This window comes from Rousettus aegyptiacus, unplaced genomic scaffold (genome assembly GCF_014176215.1).
Source record: "Rousettus aegyptiacus isolate mRouAeg1 unplaced genomic scaffold, mRouAeg1.p scaffold_m13_p_1, whole genome shotgun sequence".
NCBI classification, from domain to species: domain Eukaryota; kingdom Metazoa; phylum Chordata; class Mammalia; order Chiroptera; family Pteropodidae; genus Rousettus; species Rousettus aegyptiacus.
This window is the reverse complement of record NW_023416284.1, coordinates 36,081,748-36,093,943: the sequence shown is the minus strand read 5'-3', so window position 1 is coordinate 36,093,943 and position 12,196 is coordinate 36,081,748. Positions and strand designations below refer to the sequence as shown.

The 12,196-nt window shown below is 50.0% G+C and overlaps 1 protein-coding gene across 8 annotated transcripts in view; it reads right to left on the bottom strand.

Moving 5' to 3' along the window:
• Positions 1-12,196, bottom strand: part of ACOT11 (acyl-CoA thioesterase 11) — a 48,563-nt gene that overhangs the window by 17,062 nt on the left and 19,305 nt on the right. For 7 of the 8 annotated variants that reach the window (XM_036234407.1, XM_016120420.2, XM_016120417.2 and 4 more), the window contains 3 exons: positions 5,532-5,739; positions 4,424-4,493; positions 781-841 (listed from right to left, as the gene is read on the bottom strand). In XM_036234407.1, coding sequence (XP_036090300.1) covers positions 781-841; positions 4,424-4,493; positions 5,532-5,727 — 327 coding nt within the window. In that variant the 5' untranslated portion in view covers positions 5,728-5,739. Of the gene's footprint in view, positions 1-780; positions 842-4,423; positions 4,494-5,531; positions 5,740-7,801; positions 8,283-12,196 lie in introns of those variants that run through there. The other variant, XM_036234405.1, reaches the window with a different exon arrangement.

The following is a 12,196-nucleotide window of genomic DNA, read 5'->3' as shown; positions in this document are numbered from 1 at the left end:
AAATGGGGATGAACATACCTATCCTAGCATAACTATTGAGAGGTTTAAATTAGACTGTCTATAAAAAGGCTTTAAGTAAAATGTTGGCTAAATTGAAAGGACAGACATGATGGGGGACACCTAGGGAGTACCTGGGTATTTATGGGGTGCACAGTCAGTACTCTGCTATCCCAGCCTCAGTGGTCCCTCAATAACCACTGGCTCAACTGGGTGAAGTAGCCTGGGTCTGGCATCCATGGGTGAGAAATAGTCTCTCACAGAGCCCTGTGCAGGACCAAAGAGTCTTTCGACAACCCTCAGCATAGGAATCATGCTCCCATTTTACAGATGGAGAGACAGAGACTGCTGGAGATAAGCTAAAGGACCAAAGCCCAGTGCTCTCCCTGCTCCAGCCCTGCTGCCTCCAAGGTCAGGCACAGTGGCCGTCTTCCCTGCATTTCTGCAACCATCTCGCTGCTGAAGAGAGGGTCCGAGGCTAAGCATGAAGACCCAGAAGTCTGGAAGTCAAGTCTCACATGGGGATCTATGGGGCTTGGTGAACTGAAGCACGTCCCTCCCCCTGACCCCAGGCCTCAGTTTTCCCTTCTGTGCTATGGGGTGTTGGACAGGAAGAGCCTTAGGATCCTCCCAGTCCTGCCAGCTGTTCCAGAACTCTGCTGCCTCAGCCAGGGCTTTGTGAGCACGGCTGTGCCTGGGCCGGGGGCTAAGAATGGAGAAGAGGTAGAAAACCCACCCAGCACCCACTCGCCTCCTCCCACCAGGTAGCGCCCTCCCACACACCTCCATGCTAGAGTTGAAAGCCCGGTTGACCTTGGCCTTGATATTCACCACGTGTCCAACACTGGGAGAGAAAAGCAGGAGGTGAGCCTTCCAGAGGGGAAAGAGGGAGGGTCAGGAAGCCCAGATACTTGCAGGGCCTCCACTGAGGGGAACGGGCAGGAGAATGTCATGGCTTACAGAGCATATTCACATCTGTGATGTTACCTGAGCCCTCAAAGCAAGCTGGCAGGATTAGCAGCCCTTTAACAGAAGGAGCACCTGTAGCTGGGAGAAGTGGCACGATTTCATTCTTCTGCCCCCTCTCCCCTGCTACCCCACGTCTAATGAATGCTCAAGCATCTTTCGCTTTCGACTCAATGGTCCCCTCCTCAGGGGAGCCCACCCTGCCTTCCTGTAGCCCTGTAAGGTTCAGCCTCTTAACATTTCTTCCAGCAGATTAGCCTCTGTCTCCCTTACAATCCTTAGGCTCCAATGGGGCAAGCAAGGATCACCACTGACTTCGAGGCCTAACACAGGGCACAGGGCAGGTCCTCGTCAAACAGTGGCCTACTGAATTAATGCATTCCACAGTAATCGAATGCCTACTAAGTACAAGGGGCTATAAGCAGAAGGTAGGAAGGGAAATTAAAACATTTTTTAAATACCTACTATGTCCTAGACACTGTGCACTACATCATTTAAGCCTCCCAACAAGCTTGGCAGGTAGGTTTAGGGGGAGATTGAGTATCCGAGAGGGTAAGCCATTTACTTAAGGTCACTCAGCTAAAAAGTGACAAAGCCAGGATTCTAGACTGATTCTGTTGACTGCACTGGCCTCACCCTTCCAGCTGTAGCCTGTCCGGAATGATTCCCACATTCAGATGAACAATCAGAACCCTTGGGGGAGCCCCTTAGTCTGCCGTGTTCTGACTTGTTCATTTCTGTTCATTTTTTTAGCAGGTCAAACAGTCACATAGAGGACTGTCATTTTTAGGAGATGCATGCTGACATGTAGAAGAATGAAGTATCATGGTGTCTGCAACTTTTTTTCTAATGGTTTAGCAAAGAGAGAGAGAGAAAGGAGAGAGAAGTATATGTATTTTTTTTACCCACATATAGATAGAGCAAATTTAGTAAAATGTTAATTATTGAATTTCAGTCCTGGTCATCATTGCACTATTCAACTCTTCCAGAATTTTGAAAGTTTTCATGATTAAAAAAAAAAGTTAGAAAACTTTTATGATCCTCGAAATAAAAATGAAAGTTTATTTTCTGTGGTGTTAAAAAACAAACCTTTCCCTCCACCCCCCACCCCCTCCTCTCTAGCTTCCCAAAAAGCCAAGCAGACACCATTTTGGACTCCCGAGCTTCTCTTCCTTCCTGACTGTCCTCCACCTCACGGCTCAGGCCGAAACTGGCTCCTTCCCCAGGGTCACTGCCCAGCCTCCTTGGGGACCCCCTTAACCCCCTGGCTCCCAAACACCGCTCCAGGTGTTCACATCACAGAAAGGCAGCTCCCAAGCCCTTCCGAGGCACCAACTTACTTTCAGGGGACGGGAGGACTATGTTAACTGACGCCACACTAATGCTAACAGCAAAACCCTGAGAAGGAAGAGCTCTAGAGATTAAATAGCCAGGTTTCCACAACAAATACATTTCAAGGAAAAGAGGAAGGCAAGGGAGGAGAGAGAGAGAGAGAGAGAGAGGGAGGGGAGAGGGCGTAGGGGGGAGGTATAGTAACTATGGATTTATAAAAAAAAAAAAAGACTGGAGAGACATAGCAACCAATTGCAACCTTATTTGCATACTAACTTGAACAACAAAAACCGTGAGGCAAAACAAAATAGAAACAAATTCATGTTGATATTTGGGTGTGGATATTGGATGATTCATGAGAATTGTTGTTAATTTTGTTTAGGTGTGGTAATGGCCCTGAGGTTAAGTTTGAAAAGAGTTCTTACCCCTTAGAGATACATTCTGAAATATGTTCAAAAGGCTAAAGCAAAATCAAACCAAAAAAACTTTTCCCAATTTTCCTCAGGTGCCGCCAGGCCTTTACCGGCCACCAACCATGCCCAAGACCCCTCCCCAGCTTGTCTTCCTTCCCAGGATCCTCTCCAGCTTTCCCTTCCACCCACACTTGCCTCTGCCCAGACTCACCTTCATGCTGCTAGGTTCTGCAGCAGGTCCATCCTTCATGCATGCAGCCCCCTGCCAGTCCTTTCTGCCCCTAGCTCCTCCAAGTGCCTCTGTGTTGGCAGCAGAGACCCAGAGCTCACCCAGAATAGCTCTGTTGTTCTTTAAAGTATCATACCTACAACGCTGACAAGACTGGAGCCAGCTCAAATACCACCTCCAGGAAGTCCCCCTTGACTACCTTCTGTACCACTACACCCATCCCCAGACATAGAGAAAATATAGTCCGTTGGTTAAGAACAAGGGCTCTGGGGCCACACTGCTTGTCTGTTAGTAAGTATATCTGGGGTTCTCCACTAGCTGTATGACCTTAAGTAAGTTACTTCACTTCCCCATGCCTCAGTTTCTTCATCTGTAAAATGAAGATAAAAACAGCCAGAACCTCATAGCATTGTTTCGAGAATTGAATAAGTTAATAAGGCATTAAAATAATGCATCAATATTGGTTCACTGATTGTGACAAAGTTGCCACAGGAATGTAAGAAGTTAATAGAGGATTTGGATATGGAATATATAAGAACTCTCTGTACTACCTACAATTTTTTTGTAAATCTAAACTGTTATAAAATAGAAGCTATTTAGAAAAAGCATTACAAAGCACCCATATGTCAGAGATCGCTATTAGCACAGAACTTACCCCTTTGAATTGGAATTATGTATCTATAGCTGCCCCCCTGCAGCATAGGAGCTGCTGGGGCCCAGGGACTGTGCTCCAGTTGACTCTGTGTACCACAAACCCAGCATGGGCCCTGGTCTGAAATAGGTACAAGTAGTGATGAATGACTCAATAAATGAATACGGGACTGGCCAAACTTGTTCCTTAACCACGACACTCACTACCAGGAAGTTCTGAATAAGCCCTTGGCACTTGACATCCTGGGCACTAATGCCAAGTTTGGGAGCAGGCCCAGAGGCAAAAACACTATATGCAGCCCCTACAGCCCGTCCCGAGGTAGTGAGCTCCTCATTTCTGGAAGTATGTGAGCAGAGATTGAATGACCCAAGCTTCTGGCTCAGGTTTTGCCAAGGTACCTTGTCTAGGGACGTCCCTAGAGTCCAGTGACCCATAGAGAATGTCCTAGCTCAAAAAGCATTCACTGATTGAGTCTAATCCCTTCCATTTTGCAGATAATAAAACTGAGGCCCAGAGAAAGAGACTGACTTCCCCAAAGTCATACAGCACCCCATGATGCACCTCAACAACACCCAACTCCAAACCTGAAGCAATTTCCTTGGCCCCACCCTGGCAGAGGGAACCCACTCCACAGCGCCTAGCAGCGGGCCAGCTCCCAGCCCACCACTGTCCCAGAGACACTGCAGACAGGTGATTTCTCCCCAAAAGCTTCTCCTACTCCATCTGCAAAGGACCTTGGTCAGTTGAGTCAGGTTTCAGGCAGGTGACAGGAGATGGGACCTAGGTTCGTGATAGGGAGCCCAGAAGGACTGAGAGGCAGGAGGGGCCACTTACCTAATGGTGTGCTCAAAATAGATATCATCCATGGAGGCTGTGACGCAGGGACAGCCAGCATGCCTCTCCGCTGGCATCAGGAGAAGAAAGCCATGCGTTAGCAGCCTTGCATTTCACGCAGGCCTCTGATCAGATGTCAGTGTTCCCAAGCTAAGGCCATGCCTTCTCGCTAGCACTCTCCCCCTTCTTTCTTTCTTTCTTTTCTTTCTTTCTTTCCTTCCTTCTTTCCTTCCTTCCTTCCTTCCTTCCTTCCTTCCTTCCTTCCTTCCTTTCCTTCCTTCCTTCCTTCCTTCCTTCCTTCCTTCCTTCCTTCCTTCCTTCCTTCCTTCCTTCCTTTATACCATGGTTACTACACTCTGTTTTATATATCTGGGTTTCGTCTGTCTAGCGTCTCTCCCTTCTCTTCAACTGCAAGTTACTTGAAAGCAGGAATTTCTGCCTGCCCCAGCCCCGGAACAGTGCCTAGCACGTAGCAGACACTCCATAAGTGGCCGTTGAATAAATGAATGATCAAGCCATGCTACTCTACTTCCCAGCCTTCTAGAGTGCTCAGCCTCTGCCCAGTCAACTTCACCCTCCTTTGCTTGCTTGCCTCTGCTCACATGACTTTCTTTGTCTCTCTAGAATCCCTTCTCTGCCCCCAGGGCTGGGTCAGGGTCTCTGGTCTGTTCTCCCACAGCCTCAACTTCGCCTCCCTTTACCAGTCCCCATGAAACAGTGTTGGGGGGGGAGCAGTTGGGTCACCTGTTTGTCTCCCCCCGCTCTAAGACTGTGAGTTCCCTTTGGATTGGAAAATACTGGGACACTGAAAGGAATGAAATGAGTTCAATTCAGCTCCACTCAATTCAGTTCAGTGTAGGGAGCTCCCCAAGGCAGACAGCATGATCTTGGCTCACAGCACTCTCATGCCGTTCTCGGAGCAGCCACATTTAAGGCCATGCTGTGTCGGTACAGAGACCTAAGGACACTCAGACTTGAGAGGTCTGGGGGAGAAGGTGGGCCAGTGTTAAGGATGGAGAAATTGGAGAGGGGATTTCAGTGACCATCTCGGAAAATCAAGTGTATGGGGCCAGCGGTGGGAGGATGGCTATGCCAAGCACGGTCTCACCGGACAGGCAGGCCGTGGTGTCAATCCACTTCAGCAGCTGCCCCACGCTCAGCTCACCACGATGGTTGGTGTGGGAAGGCAGGACCAGCTGGCTCATCTGCACCTCCGTGGGGTTCCGGTACCCTTCACCGTCTGCCATGGCACCGTCGTCTTCTGCACGTGAGGTAGACTTTCGGGATTGGCGGCTCGAGAACATAGAGGCAAAGCTCTGGGGAAGAGGTGGGGACAGGGAGGTCAGCTCATCCCCTGGCTCTGCCCATTCCTGAGACCTGAGGGCTAGAGGGAAAGCAGAGAGCACCCCAGAGCCACCTCTTCCGAGACCCCAACTCCAAAAGCGGTCACCACCCTCCAGCCCATGGCTCATACTCCAGGGGGCAAACTTACACCCAGACTCCTTTTAGCCAACCACTCCATGTTGACACGACCTTGGACCAGAGGGAGGGGAACAGGAGGAATCCTGCAGAGAATTCAGTCCCTGCTCTAGGTTGTGGACCAGGTTTTTAAAGTTTTTTTGCCTCAGGTCGACCTGCATTCTTGAAAGAGTCCCTGCTCTCCAACAGGAAATTTATTCCTAAGGATTTGTTCCCAGTAAAGTGTTACAAGAAGCAGCTCTTATTTCATCCTCCAAAGGCACCTTCCCCTTTAGATGATGCCTCTGTTAGGTGCTCATTTGTCTTTAGCACTTAGCTTTACTGACTGGGAGGGCTCTGGGCAGTCACAGAGCAGCTGTGCCTCCAGGCCAGGGTTGCAGCAGCTGCCAGCTGGAGAACCAGCTGAGAAAATCCTCAAACTCATGAATTAGAGGTGGAGTTTCTGCCTAGGGCCCAGCTTTTCTCAGTCCCCAGCCAGAAGTGGCAAGTACCTAGCAGTCCCTTGGATGGGGTGGAATGGGAAGGGGGAGCCAATCAGCTGTCTCATCTATCTGGCCCTCTGTCCCTAATCAGACTGTGAACAAGAACTGGGTACTCATGCATTGTGTGAGAAAAATGACAGGAAGGGTAAGCACGCGAGTTCCAGTTCTCATGGTCGTTGTCAATTGTGATGATGATAACAGTTGCCACCAACATTTATATAGAATTTATCAAATACTCCTCTAAGCACTTTATGTGTACTAATTCAATTGTATCCACACAACAACCCCCTAAGGTAGGTACTTTACTACCTTCACTTTACAGTTGAGGAAACTGAGGCCCAAGTAAGTGGCAAAGCCCAGCTGCAACCCTAGAGGTCTGGCTGTAGTCTTACCCACCATACCGTACTACCTGCAGGGCCTCCTGGGGCCAAGATGAAAAGGAAGCCAGGGTCCTGGGCCTGGATTCAGCAGCGAAGACCGCTACAACCCGATGCTGACCCTGCCACAGCTTCCGATGTGGACATAGATGGCTCAGGGCAGTGACAGCCCTCTTGCTGGGGACCTGTGCTCCTTATATAATTCCCCCATTGAGGCTCCCGTAGCTAATTCAATAAATTCAAAACACACCAAAGTGACTTGTTCAAGGTTGGTGACCCCTAAGCGGTAGAAATGGGATTTGAGCCAAGCCTGTTTGACCCAGAACAGCTTGTGGGTCCCCAGAGAGGCAATTTATTCCCAAGAGCCCCTAGATACCAGGTACAGTGCTGGGTACCAAGGGGAAAGAGAGAAAGGCAGCCACTCTCAGAGCTCTCAGCCTGCCAGCCTGCCAGGCTTGCAGGCTCTTGCAAGCATCTCACAGGGTGCTGTAGTCCAGGCAGCAGGACCGTCACCATGGCAACCACTGCCAAAGCAATTCCAGCCTGGTGGGCACTGGGGGCCTGCATAGATGTGAATGTGGGTGGCTGCCTTTCTGAGTGTGGCGTACAGTAGAGGGAAGAGGTAGGCAGACTCCTTCACCCACACTCTTCCCGAACCCCTCCCACAGCCAAGGGTTCTGCACAAAACAATCCAAGTAGAAGCCCTGGAGAAATTTAAGGAAATAGGGGCGGCAAAATGCAGAGGATAAGCGGGCAGAAGAAAGGGAACAGACCATGTGGGGTTTCTGGGCAGTTGTGGACATGCACACACAATGTCCCTGCTTTATGGGCCTATTTTTACATCCACTGCCTCACTGGATCCTTACAAGGAAGACAGAAGGTAAGGACTGTTGACCCCATGTTACAGATGAGGAAATGGAGGACAGAAAAAGCCCTAGACCAGCCGTCAGGACACCAAAGTTCTAGTCCTCTGCTTCTTACCTGGTCAATCCCCACTCCCATCAGCCTCCTATTTCCTGTTTATGAAAAGGAGTCCTTACCTTCCCAATGGATTCTACATGCCTGGGGCAGGATCTTTGTCTCATTCATTCATTCATTCATTCATGGAGCACATCCTCCGTACTGTCCCTTGGCCATACACTGAGAATGCAAAGATAAATCAGGCCAATCCCTTTGAGAAGCTCCTACTCTAGTGCTCATGCCTAGGACCTCATGAAAGGTTTGCAGAGGGGTGAGCAGTGAGCAGAGACAGACTTGAGTTTGAATCCCAGCCCTGTCCCTCAGGTGCTATGTGATCTCCAGCAAGTCCCCTTTCCTTCTGAGCTTTATCTATCACTCACAAGGTGGGCAGGGGCAGGGGGAGATTGCTAATCCCTAAGATACTCCAGCCTCGGTTCCAGGATTCTGGGGTCTCACCCTACAGGGCTCTGGCATACCCAGCTGAGATTTTCAGTGAGGAAGCTAAGGAGCCCTGTCACCCTGTCACAGGAAATGCTGAGCTCTTTGAATAGGGCTGAGCTCCCATGCCCCATCCCCACCCCCTGCAAGCTGAGGGACAAATTCCGTTGTGGCTGTCCCCCCACTCACTTCACAAAGAGAAGGGTACATAAGCCCTGAGCTAGAGCACCAGTGGAGGGGGCAGAGCAGCACTCGTGGCCTGGGACACAGCCTCTCAGATTCCAACTCCTTTCTTGGTGCCAAGGCAGTCTGCCCACATTAGGTCAGGCCAGGCCAGGCCTCCTTTTCATCCCAAAGTGGGCAGGCAGCCAGCTTGGGAGGCAGGGGCGTGTGCAGACCAGGCAGGGTTTGGCCAATGGGGCCCTGGAATCAGGCCACTCCTCCCAGGGCCAGTCACAGGGAGAAAGAGGGCCCTGGATGGAGTCAGGTTCTGGAGTGGCCAGGCAGGCTGAGCCAAGACAGCTGACAGGGAGGGCAGAACCTACTACGAAGGCAGAGAGGGCATCTGGGGGTCAGAGACGTGCCCTCTCAGATGGCAACCATGCCAGGCTCTGGGCCCCAGCCACAGCAGAACTGGCCAGATTTGATAATCTCAGACTAGGCCTCAACTAGCTACACCATGGGCTCTGTGTCCCTCTTCCTGGGCCAGCCATGTCACAGACCTGCTGGTCAGAAGAAGAGAGGCCATTTCACTCAACCCCTCATAGCTGGGGGGACTGAGGCAAACGGAGGGAAAGTCTGATCCAGGGTCAGACAGCTCAGGAGCCAGGATGGACCCTCCTGGTCTCCTTCCAGGCACTTTAACCACAGCCTCACACTGACCGATGACCTGGGTTTCCTCCCTACCCCAAGGAGCCAGGTCCTGGGGATCCAGCCGCCTGAAGCTCTCAGTCTACCCCACTGCCCTGATGCGCCGGCCCCCGCACTGCAGCCCACTGGACGGATTCCATAGCTTGTCCACAGGCATCCAGTCTCTCCACCTCCTTCCAGCCTCCACACAGTGTCAGAGTGATCATTCCAAAAAACAAATCCACCAATTCAACAACTGCCACACTGTGTCCTGTCTGACAGGAAAACCAGGTCCAGTCCTTATAACTCCTCCCACCACAGGCCTCCATTCTGTACCTTAGGATAACACGGACCTATCTAAAGAGCAAGACTTGATCAGTCACCTCCCCTGCTCAAGACTCCTCAATGGCTCCCTACTGCTCTCAGGATCAAGGCCCTACTCTGCAGCTCCTGCCACAACCCCCAGCAGCTGCTCTCCCAGCCTAACCACAAGTGGTTCCTCAGAGCACCCCTCTCATCCACCTCTGTTCCTCCTCTGCCACTGGGGTGCTGCTCCTACTTAGGATCCTGTTATCTGTCCCATCTGCTAGATGAGTCCTTCCTCCTTCTTCAAGTTCCTAATCTTTTCCCCAGGGGGAGTTAGGGCCTCAGGCCCTGCAGCCTCACTTGCCTCCATCACAGCACTGACCAAGCTGTGCGGTTACTGTTTTCATAGACACCTCTCCCATCTGACAGGCATTCCCATAGGACAAGGGCAAATTCGAGCCTGGCACAGAGCAGGTATTGAATAAACGCCTATGGAAGAGGCTAATGACGGGCCTCTTGGAGCTAAGACTTGAAGATGAAGCAGGTCCAAGGTGCAGAGAGAACATGAAGATAGCAGAAAGGAGACGTAGAAATGGTGGTGGCTCAGGAGGTAGCTAGATGATGGGAAGAGAAGTGGCAAAGGGAAGCATGAGATAAAGTCCTAGGTACCTGTATGGGTGGAGACAGAGGGAGAGGCGCCAAGGAGTCCCCAGAAACCATGGAAGATTCCAGGACAGGGGCATGGCCTCCAGTGATCAGTCAGAAAAGGAGACCAGCCAGCAGAGATAATTTCGTGCCTGCAGGAACCATCAGGAACCACAGGTCTAGAGCAGAGGAGCTCACGGGAAGAAGCAGACTTGGGGGATCTCTCAACTAGTTCACCATAACAGGCCTTGTATATTGACCTGGCCTGGGTTCAAATCTTGTTGCACAACTAACTTGTGTGACTTCAAGGCAAGCTGCTCAACTTCTGTGGGTCTGTTTTCTTGTCTGTAAAAACGGATTATAATACCTAACTCCAGAGGTATTCCTAAGGATGAAATTAAATGAGATCAAGTGTTTATAACTCCTGGCACATGCCTGCCATATGGTTAACATTTCTTGAGCACTTACTATTAGCATTTTAAAGCTGAGTTTAGACTCCCTATAGAAATATACCTGGGAAAGACCTAAATGTAATTGACACAGGACTTTTTGTAGCCTTTTCTCACCCATGAGTTCACCAGAACCTCACGGTGAAGAGGCAAGATTGTTTAAGGTGCAAGATTGTTAGCCTGTTTGAGAGGTTCTGCGAGAATTCAAAAGAGGAGCAGGAACTCAAGCCAGAGTGTGAGACTGCAAAGCCCATGTTCCTCCCACTCTCCCTCCCTGCCTCTCCCAAAGGGTGGGAACTAGAAGGCAGGCCCAAGATGACAGGGAGAAGCAGCCCTTGGTCCACCCTCAGAGCCAGTGCCCATGAAACGCTTGGTTGTCTGAGCCAGACCGCTCTGAGCTGTGTGAGGGAGCTGCCTGAACTGATGCCCTGTCCCCACAAAGGTGGCTCCAGCCCCCTCCAAAGAGACCAGGATGGTCGCCTTTAACATCCAAAACTCTCCTTCAGGCCTATTCTCTGCTTTCTTCCCAAAAAAGGCTCTGAGGCAGCCTGCACACACACACACACACACACACACACACACACACACACACACACACAGAACACACAAGCACCAGGAGCCAAAATGCAAACAGAGCTAAGGAACCAAATAAGAGACAAGTGATTATGTTAGGAATCCAGTCACACAAAGATGCTGCCATAAAGAATTTCATTTGGCGTTGAGATTCCCAGTAGACAAGGCAAAAAAGGGTAGCAGTGGGTACCAAACTCAGGTAAAAAGAAGAAGCGCTCGTCCATGAACCCGGCCTGAGGGCTGGGAGAAAGACACAAGTGGGCTGTTCCACAGGCTCATAATTGTCATATAACATTAGATCATGCCATATAACATTAGGTCATATTTTCATTCTAGAAGATAAATAATGGTCCCCAGTGCCCTATACAAACATCTTCATTTTACTTCTAGCAACAGGGTGTGTTGGTACTTAACATTTTTCAATATTTGGGAGTGAGAAAGGTAGAGAATTAAACCAATATATTTTTAAGCACCTCCCATGTGCCATTCATTTAGTTAATATTTATTGAATATCTAGTATGTATCAAGTTCTATGCTAGGAGCTTTCAGATGTATTATTTCAGTAATTCTCATATCTACCCTGTGAGGCATTGTTATTCTATCTATTTTGCTGATGAGCAGACCAAGGCTGAGAACAAGTACATTGCTTCTGAACATCTGAGAAATTAGAGTTTAAGACACACCCAGACCCACAAGCCAAAGTCCACATTTACATCTCTAAAGCACTTCTATAGGCCTTGGAGATGGAGAAGATGGAAGAAATTCTTCCCATCTGAGACTCAGAGAGGGGAAGCAAACTACTCTAAGTCACACAGCCAGTCAGTGATCAGGGGAAAAACAGAGGTCAAGACCCGGAGTCCTTGTCCAGAGCCCAAGGCCTGGTTCAGGTTGATCAGGCAGTGGGATTCCCCCTTCCGACAGCCAGCTCTTGGCCTCTCCCAGTATGGAGAGAGGGGGGTGGGAGGACCTCCAACCTTCTAATCTGCACTGCGCCCCAAACCTGGTGAGGAAGGGAGCTGGGATGGATATAATTGAAACTCTGAGCTAAGGACAAAACTGTCCAGCCCTGTCTCACCTTTGGAGAGTTTCATGGGGGCATTTTCAGCTCTGTGCCTTTCTATAAAGCTTAATAACACTGGAACTTTTATCAGCTCATCATCCCCAGAAGACCCTGGGCAAGTTACATTACCTCTCTATACCTCAACTTCCACAACT